Raw genomic sequence first — 19,586 nt, forward strand, 5'->3', positions numbered from 1 at the left:
CTGGGCAGGACGTATCTATGGCTATCTATTATATTAGCATGTTATACATGTATAAAAGTACAGGGAGACTACTGCCAAGCTATATTGTAGGATAAAACCCCAAAAAGTTTTATCTTCTGAAATGGGTGGTTCTCAGGGGGCAGGAGGCTGGATGTTAATATGACATTACAATTTTGTTTATTGCTCCTCTCCACTTTTCTCCTCCCCTGCGCTCATCAGGTTTGCAGAGTCCTCTGGTGTCCATCTTCAAGTGCGCAGGCTGAAGCATCTGTGCGCACAGTTGCAAAACGGCGCCCTTTGTGAATTATTTAAATATCGATATGTTGCATGTCGAAATTCTGAAGCTGTTGACCTTCAAAACCATTTGTCGTTACAGTGTTGACATTGTGAATGTCGATAATAAGACTACATACCGTTTTGATAACCTTAACCTCTGCGTATTACATGCATGGACGTAAGAAAGGACATCAACTTAACGGACAACAATGAATGTTAACTTTAATAAGAATGACAGACATTTGGCTGAATCTCTGCAGTTATACGGGGAGGGAATGCGATGTTTTGATGTCTGGGAACCTGACCCTTAAATGCAACACACGGAGGTGTGGGCAGGACTGTCTTCTGCCAAGTAAACACATTTCCACCGCCCACTCTCACACTTTGTTTTCCAGCCCTCGGTGCCCATCTTCTGCCAGCTGTAGAATTAGAAATACATAAACAAATAGATTTTGAACAGTTTTTAAATTGTGATGTCATTTATTTGCGACTTACGTAGGCTCTGCCAGGTCAGGGAGGAGTAAGAATGTCTGACTGCTGTACAGCTGTAGTCAGTTTGAGGGCTAAAGTAGCTGAATACCCTTGCTAGGGGTAGTGTGAGATGGACTTTCTGCGCCCAGCATATACCTCCTCCAAGAACCAGGTATATATTCTCTCCGGGGTGCCGGACCTTAGAATGGCGGTGCCAGAATAACAACACGACCCCACTGTCAGAATCCCTGCGCCAACATCCCAACAGTAAGTACTGGGGTTAGGAAGAGGGCTAGGAAGAGGGAGGGATAGGGTTAGGCACTAAGGGGGAATATTAGGTTTCGGGTGCAGGGAGGGGGAGGATTAGGTTTAGCACTAGGGGGGAGGTTAGGTTTAGGCATCAGGGAGGGAGGGTTAGGGGTAAGGTGCAGGGAGGGGGAGGATTAGGTTTAGGGTGCAGGGGGGAGTTAGGTTTAAGCACTAGGAGGGGAGGTTAGGTTTAGGCATCGGGGAGGGAGGGTTAGGGGTAAGGTGCAGGGAGGGGGATGATTAGGGTGCAGGGGGGGTAGGTTTAAGCACTAGGAGGGGAGGATCGGGTTTAGGGTGCAGGGGGGGATAGGTTTAAGCACTAGGGGGGGAGGTTAGGTTTAATCACCGGGGAGGGAGGGTTAGGGGTAGGGTGCAGGGAGGGGGAGGATTAGGTTTAGGGTGCAGGGGGAGGGGTTAGGTTTAAGCACTAGGAGGGTAGGTTAGGTTTAGGCATTAGGGGGGGAGGTTAGGTTTAGGCGTCGGGGAGGGAGGGGTAGGGTGCAGGGGGGGAGATTAGGTTTTTGGTGCAGGGGGGGTTAGGTTTAAGCACTGGGGAGGGAGGGTTAGGGGTAGGGTTAGGATACTGACTGACAAGTGTTGGTATCCTAACCGTGTTGGGATGCTGGTGTTGAGATTTTGACCGCCGGGATCCCGAACGTCACCATCCCGTACCCAGCCCTCCTCTCCTTATACCTGCTGAGATTTCCAGACAAAGGGACAAACAACAGAATTCCCAAATGTCCAATTTAGGAGGGACAGTTCAGGTTTTATGGAACTATCCCCGCGGGGAAGGAGAACGGATGACTTCACTACTTATCTGTAGCGGGATGCAGCACTGAAACAATGGACACTTTGGTGATGGCCCCTAGGAGTAATCCTTTTACATTTACAGCAGCCCTATAATCACAGCCTGGATTGCACCCGAGTAGACAGCTCAATGCAAATAGGTTGATAAAGCGCATGGGGGTCTTACTGTAGTTGGTGCAGGGGGGTTACTGCTATGGGGCCTGGAGGCTTAGGGTGCTGACTGCAGGGCCTGTCTCCCATGCACCCAGCTCACATTGGTATCAGGGCTGAACGACACAGTAAGAACAGGCGACACAGTATTAAATACAGAAGGGGACAGTCTGCAAACTACTTGCCATAATACTACTGTTATTGAATAGACTACACTATGACGAGTAATCGTTAGACTGTCCCTTACGACCAACCTGGCGCCTTGCAGTGGATTGTGTGCCACGTGGAGCACAAGCGAATGAAGGAAGCAGCCAAGTTCAAGAGTGTGGTAAAATAAGGCGCCTGTCTATGTGAGCTGGGGGCACCATTTGGTCTAATGTGAACTGGGGGCACCATGGTGCATAATGTAATAAGTCTGTGATAAGTGCCAGCCAATCAGCTTCCAACTGTCATCTCACAGGCTGTGTTTGAAAAATGACAGTTGGGAGCTGATTGGCTGCCACCTTATCACTGCTTAGTACATAGACCCAATAATGTGAACTGGAGGCACTACAACATGGCATAATATGAAGTGGGGGGGGCAATATGTGGCATAATGTGAACTGGGGATACAGTGAGGCATAATGTGAACTGGAGGCACTACAACATGGCATCATATGAAGTGGGGGGGGCAATATGTGGCATAATGTGAACTGGGGATACAGTGAGGCATAATGTGAACTGGAGGCACTACAACATGGCATCATATGAATTAGGGGTGCTATGTGGCATAATGGTAACTGGGGCACTATAATGAGGCATAAAATTAACAACTTCTGTGGAGAAATTAAGCTTTGGGGCACCTTGAAAATGTTGCTAATGGGCCCACAAAGTTCTAGTTATGCCACTGATAAAGCGGAATGGACTACTGCAACTCAGCAGCTTCTACAAGGGTGTTTTACCTTCTAGGGGGAATATTTATCACAATCTGCATCTCAGATGGAGATGGGAGGTGAAGTGATAATACATTGCAAGGATGTATCAAATATCGAATGCAGGGACAGATGCTATGTCCCTGCAAATCCTCTCTCCACACTTTGGGCCTGATTCAGACCCGCTTGCGAGCACTGAGCGCTCGCAAGCGGGTCGATGGTGCCCTAGTGCGCATGCGCGAGACCCGGGGAGCGACGGGGAAGCCGTCGCTCCAAGTCTCGCACCAAAGGGGGCGTGCTGTCGATGTTGATTGACAGCACGCCCCCTTTGGTGGGTGTGCTGGGGGCGTGGCTGCCCAGAGGGAGGCGTTCTCATGGGAACGCCTACCGTCTGGGTCCGGCCCCACTGACATCACTAGTGATAGAGCCAAAATCACTCCAGGGCTTGCGGTCACCGAGACCCTACCGCAGGGTCTCGCCGCAAGCCCGATAGTCGCGATGGTCTTGACCATCGCGACCATCATCATGGACGCTCGCATAAGCTGTGGGTTGTAACCCACAGCTATGCGAGCGTCCAAGAGGCCGCTCCAAGTTTAGGTAGGAGGGCCCTGATTCAGAGCGAGCGCTCTGGTCAGAGCGTCCGGCTCTGAATCAGGCCCTTTATTCACGGGATCACAGATCACTGGGTCCCCTCTGTGCAGGTAAGTGTTTTTGTTTTTTTTCTTTAAATATATATATATCATTTTTTATTTAGACACACAAGGCTGATCACAGGTGCTGGCTCTGCCTGTCTGCTCTGGAGTCGGTGAAATGGAAGAGAACCCTGATAACGCCATCTCACAAGGCTACTCCCGGTATTTTTTTACAATTCAATTTTAGTAAATCTGAGCAGATCGCATTTCCCATTCTAATCCTGGGAAATGCGATCTGCTTTCTAAAAGGGCTTGGAGTAGAATTTGCAAATTCTCCAACAATTGCCATTTAGTACATTTAGGTGAAACTAAAATGTGAAAGGTTGTGAAAACACCAATTTTCACAATATTTTAATCAAAATAATATTGATAAATAAGCCCGTAAACGTGGGCCACAGGAAGAATACCAACATTTAAATAAACTTTTCCTTTCCGTGCTTTTGTAAGTAGCACAAGCAGACACTGTGACAATACTCATCCATTTGCTAGAGAACCGCAAAGTGTTTAAGTGACATCAAACAAAAAATATAAATTTTCTTTGAAGTACATACAGCAGCATTTAGGAGATAGATATAGTGAGCAGACGGATCATATTCTAATCGGAGTTCCGTCCTTGCAAATAGACTCTATAATTCTATACAATTCAGTGTCCTTCCTCAATGTATTTTCCTCTTCTGTAATTATTTAACCATTATATTTCCTTTACTCCGTCCTATTGATAAACTTCTCTTTAAATATGCAAACAAAGGAACATTTCTTACGATACAGGTAGAGAAAAAGCATGGAACGGAATGCGGTCAGAGGCCCTGATTCAGAGCCGGACGCTCTGACAGAGCGCTCGCTCTGAATCAGGGCCGTCCCTCTTACTTTTTGGAGCGGCCTCCTGGCCGCTCGCATAGCTGTGGGTGGCCACCCACAGCTATGGCGAGCGGCCAAAATGATGGTACCGATGGTCAAGACCATCGCGAGCATCGTGCTTGCGACGATACCCTTGGGGTAGGGTCTCGCTGCCGCAAGCCCAGGAGTGCTTTCGGCTCTATCAGAGCCAAAAGCACTCCCACTGACATCACTAGTGATGTCAGTGGGGCCGGCCCCAGATGGTAGGTGTTCCCATGGGAACGCCTCCGTCTGGGCAGCCACGCCCCCGGCACGCCCCCCACCAAAGGGGGCGTGCTGTCAATCACCATCGACAGCACGCCCCCTTCGGTGCGAGACACATAACGACGGCTTGGCCGTCGTCATTCGAGTCTCGCGCATGGGCACGACGGAGCCGCCTCTGTCGTGCGCATGCGCACTTGGGCAACATCGACCCGCTTGCGAGCGCTCAGCACTCCTGAGCGGGTCTGAATCAGGCCCAGAGTCTCTATGATGTTTTCGGAATGAAGCTATTAAATCTTTTTGAAAACTTAGGCAGACAGGGAGCTGTGGACAGGTCAGAATCGGTATGTAATGTCGGCGGCTCATTAGCCGCCAGATGAAATACCGACGCCGGAAGCCAGAACGGTCTACATCCCGGCAGGGGCTGGAAAGAACCCTAATCCTCCCCTGCCCGCTTTTCCCCCCCCCAACCCTCTCTCTGCCTAAGGGGTGCCTAATCCTAATCTCCCCCCAGTGGTGCCTAACCCTTACCCTCCCCTATCTTAACTCTAACCTTCCCCTAACCCTCGGGGGTGCCTAAACCTACTTCCGGCCGCCGGTAATCTAACTACTTCCCGGACAGGTCAGGCAAGCAATGGTCCATCTCAGCAGAGGGGCAGAGCAGCAGCCTTTTTAATCACCTGCGTCCTGCCAAGAACCCCAAGAACGTTATCATGAAAGGCATCGCGCCTTGTGTAACAACCTGCAAGATGCAGACACGAGGCCCGATTCTCTCTGCCTACATATTTTTAAAGCGGCAATAATTTTAAAAGCAATACCAGGTTGACTTTGCCATTGAAATTATTGCCGTTTTAAACAATATTCGTAGATTCACCATAATTACACCCGTGTATCTTCCCAGCTATCACATGAGGCCCATAGTAGTAGGTGATAGAACCCATGCACTCATCTAAGGAGGAATGCAGCGTGGAAAGGGGCTTGAGGCTGCTTTTGCCCACTGGAAGCTGTACACTTGCACGGTTACACTACGGCTGCTGCCATCTCTGTACCTTTGGTGGCCTCGGTGACAGCAGCTACCACTGAACATGGAGAACAAGTCTCCTCCATCTGTGTCCAAAACGCAGTTACAGAGGCATACATAAATTAGGCACTGCGATACCCTACGCAGCGTGAGCTCTCACCACATACAGGACCTTGTGTAATTGTGCGTAAGGCTCCCATGTTACTTGATGGTACCAATGTTTTTGCAGACCTGCAAGGTATTATGGATGTGAGTAAGGGAAAATGAGAGTCTTTATGTTGGCCTGTGACGGCATTGCAAACATTAGCATATTTTTGCAGATGGCCTGCGTGCGTAATTGCAGCTGCGATCGCCATAGCGATCCGGAGTGAGTCAGGCCCTGTGTCTCCACTCACCAAGTCGCCATGCACAATATCGATAGCAGAAGGCCGACACTGATGACGTCCACATGGTTAAATTGTAGACATAATTAATGTCGACACCTTCAAAATGTCGATTTTGACAGTCAACATCCAAAGTGTCAACATTGTCCTAATGTCGACATTTCCAGATGATTTAAAAATAGCGTTAGTGTTATCATTAAGATTAGGGATTACCATTAGGGTTAGGGTTACCGTTAGGGGAGGCAGTTAGATGCCAGCAGCTGACTGCTTTGAGATCTCTACAATGGCTGGTTCATGCTTCATGTCTTCGTCTTCCCCAACCTCTCCTCATTATAACTGTACCGCACCATCAGTATTTGCACCGGAAAGCCAGACAGGGTCTTTTTTTATAGGCACCAAGTAGAGGCTGAGACTATTGGAGAAAATCTGAGTTGGCCACAAAACTTTTAAATGGGGGGGGGGTCGGTCTCCAGCACAACAAACCCCCATTTTAGCCAAGACAGTAATAACCACTGATTATCCACCGATTAGTGGTACAGTGGATGACTTGGTGAACAGTTTAGGAAAGGAGCAACCCTTAGCCACCCGAATAGTGACCAGTATTACTCACCAATGTCACAATGTCCAATCTGACCTCGGACCCGAGCTAACTTATGTAAATGAATGAATACGACATAGAATATTTCCCAATCTATTGATACAATACAATAGTTTTAGTCATTCAGAATAAATACATATAAATAACATTAATATTCTAAATAATTTCAAATTGAGTAAAAATATAAAAAAATAATCAAATTGACACAATAAAAACCTTCAAAGTTTTTTCTTGGTGCACACAATAATAAATACAATGACCACAGATATTAAAAATAAAGCATAAAATAAATAAAACTTATCGCTTACTCTACCTCCAGCTTTAACTCTTGTTCCCCTTCCTTGTGTATTAGTTGTTGCCCGCACCTGTTAGACTGTAAGCTCATGTGGTCAGGGCTATTTTTACCTGCAGCTTCATGTATTTAATTCCTTTTTGTCATGATCCCCTTCAGTGGCGGCTTCAGAGCAGTCCAAAATTCAAACAGATGATCCACACCAACTGCCACCCCAAGCAATGCCAAACATCGCCGGCCGGGACTCACCGGCGATTGGCGTGGTTCCCCTATTTGAATTTTGGACTGCTCTGTAGACCCACCTCTGAAGTTTCCACTGATCCCCTCCATGAGGCAGTAACTCAGTGTAGATTGGAAATACAAGGCACTGGTGGTCACATACTCTACATGGAGCTAATATATGGTGCCAGGAGCTCAAAATATAATTTCCTTCCCAAGTTGCAACCCCTTACACATGTCTCTTGCCAGTGCTCAAGACTAGTTACAAACTACAGGGAGTAATTGAAAAGTTTTGCGGTCAGCCAGGCCACAAATGGAGCTAGTCCTGTTTTGATGCAACTGTGCAGTCTTCAGATCAGAACGTGGGTTCGGCATAAGAGGCGACTGCATTGGGCAGAACAGTTCTTGGGGAAGCGGGTTCATTCATGTACAAACTCAGAAGAGCAGCAGGATAACTTTGTTCATAGTTATAGCAGCGGCCTGGTCACATACACAATCCCTATGATTATTAGATCCTGGATAAGAGGATAGAACACGGACTGCGTAGAAGAGTGTATCTAGCCAGTCTGCCGTCTGAAGCGTTACTGGAGATGGTATTAGGCCCACTGTCTTCCAATCGACCTTGCCCCGAAGCAAAGAGGTTATCATACACAGGAATACAGTTGATAAGAACCATAATGGAGGCGATAAGGGGATTATTAGACAAAAATAAAAACCAAAAAGAACGCACAGTGCCCCTATAGAAAAGTTAAACTCTGTGAGAAACATCAATACAGACTCTAGAACTTTTCCTTCAACATTTATATCATAGTACAATCCCCTCTCATCTCTATACTTACATTGTGATTGAATATTACAATAAGTACATAGGGTATATACAATAAAATTGGTTTCACGTGCCTGACATACTAACATACTATACACCACACTGTGATAAAACAATAGAAGTATACAGCAACACAGCAAATGTAAAATTATGTATTTAACCCGAAAACTTCAGAGGGGGAGATGTATCAAGTCTTGGAGTGAGATAAAGTGGAAATGTTGCCCAAAGTGGGATGCAGTCAGCATCCCAGCGATAAGAACGCCGTCGCCGGAATCCAGACCACTGGCATCCCGACGGTAAGTATTAGGGTTAGTGGGAGGGTTAGGTTTAGGGTTTGGCTCTAGGGGGAGGGTTAGGTTGCAGGACGGGAGGGTTAGGGTTAGGCTGTGGGGCAGGAGGGTAAGGGTTAGGCTGCTGGGTAGGAGGGTAATGGTTAGGCTGCAGGACGGGAGGGTTGGGGTTAGGCTGCTGGGTGGGAGGGTTGGGGTTAGGCTGCGGGAGGGGAGGGTTAGGGTTAGGCTGCTGGATGGGAGGGTTAGGGTTAAGCTGCATACACACTACGATTTTTTGAACGATTATCGTTAAACGATATCGTTTAACGATAATCGTTTGAAAAAATCGTTCAGTTTCTGAGTCAAACGATGAACGATAATCGTTCATGCGCTTTCACGTTTGTAGTTTGTAGTTCAGTCAGACTTGTCAACTCAACGATTTTCATTAAGGGAATATGCAAAAATCATTTGTAGTTCATAAAAATCGTTCATTACACTTTAAAAAAATCTGACAGATAAGGTAACAAAATCGTTGTGTGTGTATGCAGCTTTAGGCTGCTGGGTGGGAGGGTTAGGGTTAGGCTGCTGGACGGAAGGGTTAGGGTTAGGCTGCGGGAGGGGAGGATTAGGGTTAGGCTGCAGGACGGGAGGGTTAGGGTTAGGCTGTGGGGCGGGAGGGTTAGGCTGCGGGAGGGGAGGGTTAGGGTTAGGCTGCACGAGGAAAGGTTTAGAGTTAGGCTGCGGGAAAGTGGGTTAGGGGGAGGGTTAGAGTATGTCAGGATTCTGGCTGTCGGGATACCGCTGTCAGTATTTTGAGAGAAAAAATTGATAAATGGCAGTTAGAAGCTGATTGGTTACTTTGGACATCTTCTCCACTGTACCTCTCTTAAAAGCTTGATACAGCTCCCCAACATGAAAACAGAAGAGGAAATTGCCTTACAATGCAATATGGCTGCACCACAAGTGTTAAATAAGGTACTAGAATAACTGATATCCCTTTCACACTGATAATGAAAATCCTGGGTAATTCACTTTTACCTGGTAATTTGCTAACCAACCCAGGATTTTTCCCTGTGTGAAAGGGTCATCCCGGGACTAAATTCCCAGGTCTCTGAACCTGTTTTTTTTGCAGGGCCGTTGACCCAGGAATTAAGTCCTGGGTTGACCCTTTCAAACAGGGAAAAAATCCAGGTTGGTTAGCAAATTACCAGGTAAAAGTGAAATACCCTGGATTTTCATTTTCCTGTGTGAAAAGGGCATCAGACAGAAAACGGCAAAAAACCTGGCACGCAAAATGCCGGGTAAAAGCTGGGGTTTTTGCCATTTTCTGTCTGAAAGTGGAATGATTCTATTCACTATTACCACGCTGTTAGATACATAATATATACAGTATATGTATATATATATATATATATATATATATATATATATATATATATATATATATATATATACAGTCAGGTGCATAAATATTGGGACATTGACAGAATTTTCATATTTTGGCCTCTATTCACCTCCACAATGGCTTTGAAATGAAACAAACAAAATGTGCTTTAACTGCAGACTTTCAGATTTAATTTGAGGGTAATTACATCCAAATCAGGTGAACGGTGTAGGAATTACAACGGTTTCTATATGTGCCTCCCACTTTTTAAGGTGCCAAAAGTAATGGGACAAACTAAACAATCCTAAATCTAACTTTCACTTTTTAATACTTTGTTGCAAATCCTTTACAGGCAATTACAGCCTGAAGTCTGGAACGCATAGACATCACCAGACGCTGGGTTTCATCCCTGGTGATGCTCTGCCAGGCCTCTACTGCAAATGTCTTCAGTTCCTGCTTGTTCTTGGGGCATTTTCCCTTCAATTTTGTCTTCATCAAGTGAAATGCATGCTCAATTGGATTCAGGTCAGGGGATTGACTTGGCCATTGCATAACATTCCACTTTTTAGCCTTAAAAAACTCTTTGGTTGCTTTTGCAGTGTGCTTTGGGTCATTGTCATCTGCACTGTGAAGCGCCGTCCAATGAGTTCTGAAGCATTTGACTGAATATGAGCATATAATATTGCCCGAAACACTTCAGAATTTATTCTGCTGCTTTTGTCAGCAGTCACATCATCAATAAATACAAGGGAACCAGTTTCATTGGCAGCCATACATGCCCACGCCATGACACTACCACCACCATGCTTCACTGATGAGGTGGTATGTTTTGGATCATGAACAGTTCCTTTCCTTCTCCATACTCTTCTCTTCCCATCACTGGTGCAAGTTGATCTTTGTCTCATCTGTCCATAGGATGTTGTTCCAGAACTGTAATGGCTTTTTTAGATGTTGTTTGGCAAACTCTAATCTGGTCTTCCTGTTTTTGTGGCTCACCAATGTTTTACATCTTGTGGTGAACCCTCTATATTCACTCTTGTGAAGTCTTCTCTTGATTGTTGACTTTGACACATATACACCTACCTCCTGGAGAGTGTTCTTGATTTGGCCAACTGTTGTGAAGGGGTTTTTCTTCACCAGGGAAATAATTCTTCTGTCATCCACCACAGTTGTTTTCCGTGGTCTTCCGGGTCTTTTGGTGTTGCTGAGCTCTCTGGTGCGTTATTTCTTTTTAAGAATGTTCCAAACAGTTGATTTGGCCACACCTAATGTTTTTGCTATCTCTCTGATGGGTTTGTTTTGATTTTTCAGCCTAATGATGGCTTGCTTCACTGATAGTGACAGCTCTTTGGATCTCATATTGAGAGTAGACAGCAACTGATTCCAAATGCAAATGTAACACCTAGAATCAACTCCAGATCTTTTACCTGCTTAATTGATAATGAAATAACGAGGGAATAGCCCACACCTGTCCATGAAATAGCTTTTGAGTTGATAGTCCCATTACTTTTGACCCCTTAAAAAGTGGGAGGCAGATATAGAAACCGTTGTAATTCCTACACCGTTCACCTGATTTGGATGCAATTACCCTCAAATTAAATCTGAAAGTCTGCAGTTAAAGCACATCTTGTATGTTTCATTTCAAAGACATTGTGATGGTGAATAGAGGCCAAAATATAAAATTCAGTCAATGTCCCAAAATTTATGCACCTGACTGTATATATATATATATATATATATATATATATATACAATTGTAAAGCGCAACGGAATATGCTGCGCTATATAAGAAACTGTTAATAAATAAATATATATATCATGGGAAAATGCAGGGGGGATTTCCGGTTGTAGTAAATAGTAAAATAGTAGAATATTACTAATGCTGCATGTTCTTCTAGGTAATAATTCGCACCACCTGTGGATATTTTAGCATGTGCTAGCCAGTAATAAATACACCTGTGCATCAACTAGGAGATCTATCACATTTTCTAAACTTTCACCCTATTACATTTGGCCCCTAGCCCCTATTTAAGGCGAGTAACTCACTTCTTGAGCACTCACTATTTTTGGGCAGCTAGTCTGCAAATAAAGACTGTGCCTGCTTCTCTGCAGGTCTATTGCCAGCTTCCAGCCTGGCTTGTCTTGGCTGCCACAGCTACACAAACACAGTCAGTCTTGGTGGCCTTCCCTGTTGCCTCCAGGTTTAGACTCTGGCTTCCTTAACCCGCAGCTTAGCTGCTTTAATGTCCTTCAATGTACAGTCTGAGTTTTAAGTCCTCCCTGCCTCCTGCAGGTCCGGACTCAGGCCCCTGACCCCCAATGGCCCCCAGGCACACTGGGCTCTGTAGCTGCCAGTCCTCCTTGGACTGGCTCTACATTCAGCCTGACTGTAGGTCTGCCTCGTTAGCTCTCACTTGAGCTCTCTCCACAAGACAGCTCCTAGGTGTGGTAAAACTTAGTTGGCACGATCTATAAGCAATCTTGATAATGGTAATGTACAGTAAACTGCATTTTATATTGGCGCTTAATTAATATGTGATTGCAGCTGAAAACATTGATATCCGTTTTCCATACTGGCCCATTAACGCTCTCATAAACCGTATAAGGTATAAAATGAACAGTTCTCACTTTAAAAACCATTCACCCCACAACCAATCAATCTCGTGTCAGGATTTATTCATCACCTTCTAATCTATCTTCAATAGCTGTGGAACCCTAAAACGGTAACACAGTTCTCCCACGTTATATAATAACACCAAAGCTGCCATAGCAGGAATGTAATGGACTGATACATTTAACTGCACATTTCCCATGAAGATGATGCACTAGATCAGTGGTTCTCAAACTCGGTCCTCAGGACCCCACACAGTTCACATTTTCCAGGTCACCCAGCAGGAGCACAGGTGTAGTCATTACTCACTGACACATTTGAAAAGCTCAACAGGTGGAGCTAATATTTCACTTGTGGCTCTGGGAAGAGACCTGGAAAACATGCACTGTTTGGGGTCCTGAGGATCGAGTTTGAGACTCTATGTTCTAGAGGAGTCAAGTGTTATAAATAGAGATGTCCAGTTCGGTTTTCCTGAAAACCGAACACAGCCAAACTTTGGGGTTCCGAGTAAAACCGAGTCCTGGCTCAGATCACTTTTGGGGGTCCGAGTAGAACAGAGGGCCTGATTCAGAGCCGGACGCTCTGACCAGAGCGCTCGCTCTGAATCAATGCCCTCCTACCTAAAAATGGAGCGGCCTCCTGGCCGCTCGCATAGCTGTGGGTGACCACCCACAGCATATGCGAGCGGCCAAAAAGATGGTCACGATGGTCAAGACTATCGCGACCATCGGGCTTGCGACGAGACCCTGCGGTAGGGTCTCGGTGACCGCAAGCCCTGGAGTGATTTTGGCTCTATCAGAGCCAAAATCACTCCCACTGACATCACTAGTGATGTCAGTGGGGCCGGACCCAGACGGTAGGCGTTCCCATGGGAACGCCTCCGTCTGGCAGCCACGCCCCCAGCACGCCCACCAAAGGGGGCGTGCTGTCAGTCATCATCGACAGCACGCCCCCTTTGGTGCGAGACCCGGAGCGACAGCTTGGCTGTCGCTGTCCGGGTCTCGCGCATGCGCACGACGGAGCTCCCTCTGTCGTGCGCATGCACATTGGGGTAACATCGACCCACTTGCGAGCGTCCTGCGCTCGCGAGCGGGTCTGAATGACCCCCAGAGTCCTGGCTCGGGTCTGCTGTAAGTTCGGTACTCTGACTTAATTACCGAATCTGGGGTTTTGGATTGCATGTAAACAGGTCCAAATCACACGATTTCAGCAGTTTTTATCACTTTGCAAGACATCCAAAACCAAAACAGAACCTGAACCATAACATTTGGGGGCGGTTTTACCAAAACCAAAACACATTGGTATACGCACATCTCTAGCTATAAACATAGAGCACTGTAACATTCGCTGGGTTTAGCAAACATAATAGAGACAGCTCCAGGTTTCAATGTTTTATCTGCAAAGGCTCTTATTCAATATATTCAGTTAAGTACAATTCCTCTCATTCTGTATAAGTAGAGTTCTTACTATCTATTTACAAGGTAACATTGATTAGTGTATTTAGAATGCATTACTTTAAAGCTCAGTAAACATACTGTATTCCAGTGCACAGAGGTCATTATAAAATTCCTTCTAATATGCTTAGAAAGATTCTTTAGCCCAGCAGCAAAATGCCCAAGGAAATATTACTAAAATGTTACCCGCAAAGACCTGAGTGTTTATACTGAATATTTATTCCAACGCAAAAAAATAACGTCATTTACTAACAAAGCAGGATTTTTGTCTAGCAACATGAAATGACGTCACGGCGGATGTACTGATTATAGAATATAGAGTTTATAATAATAAAGCAGACAGAGGTATATAAACATCTCAAGGGAACAACAGGAATTTAACAGGTCACAAAGCAAAGGCAACTTCTGCACTACTGTAGATTTGCAGCACAACATTTTAATTGTAAATGACAACTGACGTATTCAATTTCATACATATCAATTATACTCTATAGCAGTGGTTTCCAAACTCAGCCCTCAAGGCACCCTAACAGTCCAGGATTTAAGGATATCCATGTTTAAGCACAGGTGACTTAATCAGTACCTCCGTCAGGTTGATTATACCATCTGTGACAAGCATGGATTTCCTTAAAATCTGGACTGTTAAATTGCCTTGAGGACCGAGGTTGGGGGACCCTGCTCTATGTAATCTGTAGCTATCCAGCTGGCGTAGAACTAGAAGTCTCAGCAAGGGCTTGCAGTGCCTACCTCAATCCTAGACAATTAACCGTGTTGTAAAAACATAATCTATAGAAAGAAAAACACATTACCGCAAACTTCTTTATGTAATCCGAGACGCTGAATCCTCCCGTTGCCAGCCGGATAGATCTATGGAGCGTAGATTCCTGATACAGGGTTCCCATTTTCTCCCTGTGGCACCCACCTACCAGCTGAAAAGTCCTTTGCGAAAGTGGAAAAAAAACAAGACAACAACCACCTTCCAGTCTGTTTGGATCTTGAACAAATTGTGTTTGGGAGATAGCAGAGGAATTTCTTTATCAGGCTCTGCTCCAGGCCTCCCAACCTTGTCAGGGCCTTATCTCCCGGCCAGCGGAATATAGCTTCCTGCAGCGGAGATACTGTCATTTGTAAATGTGGGATGTGGGAAGACTGACAGATGGCAAAATCTCCAACACTTTCTCTAGAAAGGAGCTTAAACCACTTAGCAAAACATTTTGGAAAGGAAAAGTCGTTGCTTTACAAGTCTACACGTTTTGTAGCTGTTAGCCTATAAATGGTAGAGTGGAATATAGCTGGCATGTACCAAGACATAATTCTTCTAAAGAGGGGACTAGTTTCGAAGTTCCCAATAGAGACCAATCAGCTTTAGCTACATTCTATAAAATGGTAGCTAGGAGCTGGTTGGTTGCTACGTCTCCACTTTAGATACATTTGATACATCTCCCCCATTATCTTGAAAAAAGATAATGGGGTAGACGCAGCTAAGAGAGCGGGTGGGGTGCAGACGGGGCAAGTGCCTGGGTGATGGAGGTGCGTCCATCGGGGGAACCGCTGTGCTCTGATCAGATGATAAGAAGTGTGACGATCAATCATCACCCTCCAAATATTCAACAGTGCTCATGCTGACCGGAGGATGGGGAGGTGGAGTTGGGAGGAGGACACAGGCGGCCCGGGACGAGGAGGTAGGCAGGCTGATGAAGGGGTAGGCGAAGGCAAGAGGAGGATGCAGGTGGTTAGGGATGCGGTGGGTTAACCATCGATGGTTACCATAGGTAGCGCTGATGGGTAGCCATTGGCACAAAACCATCAATGGTGTCACCCACCAATGGTGGGCCATAGTGGGGCAGAGCTATGCTCCAAGTCCCGGTGCCAGGTAGGGGGGGAAAAAAACATTGCGGTGTGGGTCTCTGTGGCATTGATGGCGGGGTACATTGGATCTCCGCCATTGATGGTAAAACCATCGACCATCACTGGTTAACCATTGATGGTTGATTGCCATCCCTACTGGTGGACTGGGAAGAGGAGGTAGGCAGGCTGGTGGAGGGGCAGGCAGAGACAAGAAGAGGACACAAGCTGGTAGGGAAGAGGAGGTAGGTGGGATTGGTGGAATGGGACACAGTAGCGGGAGGTGGACACAGGCGGGCTAGAAGAGGAAGGATGCGGACTGGTGGAGGGGTTCAAAGTGCCAGGAGGAGGACAGAGGCGGGTAGGGAAGAGGAGGCAGATGGGCTGGTAGAGGGGAAGGCTAATTCGAGAGGAGGACACTGGCAGGTAGGAAATAGGAGATAGGTGGGATGGTGGAAGTGGAGACAGAGCCGGGAGGAAGACACAGGCGGGCTAGAAGAGGAGGGAGATGGCTGGTGGAGGGTGAGGCCACGTCGGGAGGTATTTGGGGCTTTGCAGTGAATTTTTAATTATCGTTAATATATTATATTGATACATGGAATTGGCTGCATTTGAATGTGCTCAAGCTACAATTGTTCCCAATCACCCAGAGTAAGATGTTGGTGCGACATTGCTTTGAGATACCATCTATTTGGTGCCTAGGCAGCAGACTGGTCAGGGCCGGTCCCGATGCTAACATCCGCAACGATATGACGAATGTCGACATTGTGACCATCGACTAGATACACCACACCCTTGTTCCTTGTATGGAACAGCACCACTCTCTGTCTCAAGTACAGGGCACCCATTAGAAATGTTGGGCACTGGTACAAAGGGGGCATGACCATGTGTGGAATATTCAGGCCCCATCTATTTGGGCCACTACTGAAGGGGGCCATGTTAGGGGTGGCACAGACCCGAGTAGATTGTATTCTCTTCTCTTATTCCTCCTTATCATGTAAAATTAAAGAAAATAGTTTAAACAAACTTGAGCTTTCACGCACAAATAGGAGTAATAGTTGATGTGCTGTGGGAGTGATTTCTCCAGATGTGTTGCGGTACCTCCAAGCGTCTACGTAGTTCCAAATATATTTTAGGCTCTTGCCCCAAAGTGGCAGCCCTAAGGTATTCCCTACACTTTAGGGCCTAGAGTAAGAGAGCTGGGACAATTGTCAAAGCTCAGGATTGCTGCAGCCTTTACCAAGGTGTACAGCCATGGCCAAAAGTTTTGAGAATGACACAAGTATTGGTTTCACAAAGTCTGCTGCTTCAGTTTTTATGATGGCAATTTGCATATACTTCAGAATGTCATGAAGAGTGATCAGATGAATTGCAATTAATTGCAAAGTCCCTCTTTGCCATGACAATGAACTTAGGACCTCATTCAGAGCCGCTTGCTAGATGCAATCGCTCGCATCCAGCGTATGCAAATTTTTCAAAGTGACGCCATGAGAAGCAATCGCTCGCCACGGCATAAGAACACCCACTTTGGCTGTGCAAGCAATCGCTCTGTGTATGCTAACACCCATTAGCCTATGCAGAGACACCCACTAGCGCACGTCATCTCCAGGAAGTGTATTAAAACATTGGTACATCGAGCACCATCGGTAGTATTCGCAGCGCTTGTGGTTGCCTTATCCTGCCGCAAGCACTGCGAGGACTTCAGTGTAAAAAACAAGCATGTGACGTGTACTATAACGCTGCCTGTTAATTATGCACGCCTTAAAAACGGCGTTGAAACTCTGAGGCACGCCTGCGTTTGCACCTTGTATATGTATGACACCCCTGCTGCATTTCCAATCCCAGCACTGCGACCATCGGTGGTCGATGGTCGCGATGGTGGATGGCCCTGGCCGGCCGAGTGAGCCTCAGCTTACTCAGGCTGGCCGGCTTGCGAGCCCAGCAGACTGCGTATGTCCACGCAGTCTCTGGGCTGGCCACTTCCGGAAAACGGGGCGGACATGCCCCGTTTCCGGGAACGTCAGCCAACCCCCCGCAGCGCCCCTTAAATGCCTCTGCCTGCAGGGGCGTATCTACCCATTGGCCAGGATGGCACTCACCATGGGAGCCGACCAAAGGGGGGACCGTCCGGCAGTGCCACCAGTAGCCAAGGGGTGGACAAGTCCCCCGGCCCCACAAGTGTACACAGTTTACAAACACACGTCCACCAGCGGCGGCTGTGTGTTTGTAATAGCAGCCAGCCAATGAGAGTCTGCCTGACTCTTATTTGCTGCTGCGTCGTCCGCGGAGGGAGCTGGCTCCCCCCGCAGCATGTGATGGGAGAGACGCCATATGTCATACGTCATGACGTCTCTCCCATGCAGGAGAAGAGCGGCCGGCACTCAGAGCAGACAGCGGCGGTTGCGTCAGGAGCGGGGACCAGGTAAGTTGAATTTTTTTTTGCTCTTTGTGTGTGTAAGCCTGGCACTACAGGGGGGGCACTGAAATAGGGGGTGGCAGCTACTGGGGGCACTTTATGGGGGGGTGCCCGTTACTGGGGGCCACTGAATAGGAGTGGCCACTACTGGGGGCAATTTAGGGGGTGGGTGGCCACTACTGGGGGCACTGTATAGGGGTGGCCACTACTGGGGGCAATTTAGGGGGTGGGTAGCCACTACTGGGGGCACTGTATAGGGGTGGCCACTACTGGGGGCAATTTAGGGGGTGGGTGGCCACTACTGGGGGCACTGTATAGGGGTGGCCACTACTGGGGGCACTATATAGGGGGGGACTACTACTGGGGGCACTATATAGGGGGGACAACTACTGGGGTCTACTACTGGGAGGCACTGTATGGGGGGACTACTACTGGGGGCACTGTATAGAGGGGGCTACTACTGGGGGCACTGATTAGGTGGCCTACTACTGGGGGCAATGCAGCATAGGGGGGATTACTATTGGGGGCACTGCATAGGGGGGGTGGGGGTCGCAAGTCCATTACATTGCCAGGGGCACTTGGATCACTAGATACACCCCTGTCTGCCTGTCAATCAGACAGAGGCATTCAAGGGCTACCGTGTGTGTTAGCAGGACCCATTCTGCACACTCGCAGAATGAGTCCTGCGCATGCGCAGATTCCCGATAATCGGGAATCTTTGTTCGGCAGAGCAAATTAGCCTATTAGTTGCTTATTTAAAATTGAACACAGATTTCGTTGTAATTTTCTTTATTAAAACATTTATATTATCATTATCATTACAATGTAGTCCTCAAAATTTTTTTACTGACGTTTACTTTTCGTCAACAAAATTTACACTGCCTAGTACCTTATACAGGAGCTTGTATCAGACAAGAGATGATAACTTGACTGGAGGCATGCTATAAAGGGACTATAAGGCCCAGCATGCCCTGTAGACGGAACAGCTGGAGAATCATAGCTTGCAGAAACCTGATATAAATGGTTTAGCATCTTATAGACATAATAGTAGATCTAAATGCAGGTATGACTTAGTGGCTGGCATTGCAAGCTGGGACTTGTAGTTCTTCCTGAACTGGAAAGCCGTAGGTTGCCAAAGCAACCAATACACTAATGTACAGACATTTTTCTGTACACAAAGTTGCATAAATAAAACTGAATAATAATTCAATTTATAATAATCTTTTCTAAGAGTTATTTGTCATCCTAGAACGAAAAGGTGAAAATCCAGTGCACGCCATGGCAACAAGTCATGGCTCCTACGCTCTTCATAAGCCGGGCTTGAACTAAAATGTATAAAAAAAAAAATACATTTAAACAATAATATAAAATACATCCATGTACATAAATACAAATAAATGAAAGACCTACAGTGGAAATCTGGAAGTATGGAGGCAAATCTTGAAAATACAATATTTTTTGGGGGGAAGCAATCGGGAAGCCGACTGCCTATATACCGGCAGCCGGCTTCCCGACTGTCTTATCTCGGCAAGGGTGAAATGCCGGCGTCTA

At 46.6% G+C, this 19,586-nt stretch overlaps 1 protein-coding gene across 1 annotated transcript in view; it reads right to left on the minus strand.

Moving 5' to 3' along the window:
* Positions 1-14,706, minus strand: part of MYLK3 (myosin light chain kinase 3) — a 103,855-nt gene extending 89,149 nt beyond the window's left edge. The window contains exon 1 of the mRNA XM_088451124.1: positions 14,584-14,706. Within this exon, the coding sequence (XP_088307250.1) occupies positions 14,584-14,676 (93 nt within the window). The 5' untranslated portion in view covers positions 14,677-14,706. The remainder of the gene's footprint in view (positions 1-14,583) is intronic.
* Between the last annotated feature and the right edge of the window lie 4,880 nt (positions 14,707-19,586).

This window comes from Taudactylus pleione, unplaced genomic scaffold (genome assembly GCF_031769625.1).
Source record: "Taudactylus pleione unplaced genomic scaffold, aTauple2 ptg000537l, whole genome shotgun sequence".
NCBI classification, from domain to species: Eukaryota; Metazoa; Chordata; class Amphibia; order Anura; family Myobatrachidae; genus Taudactylus; species Taudactylus pleione.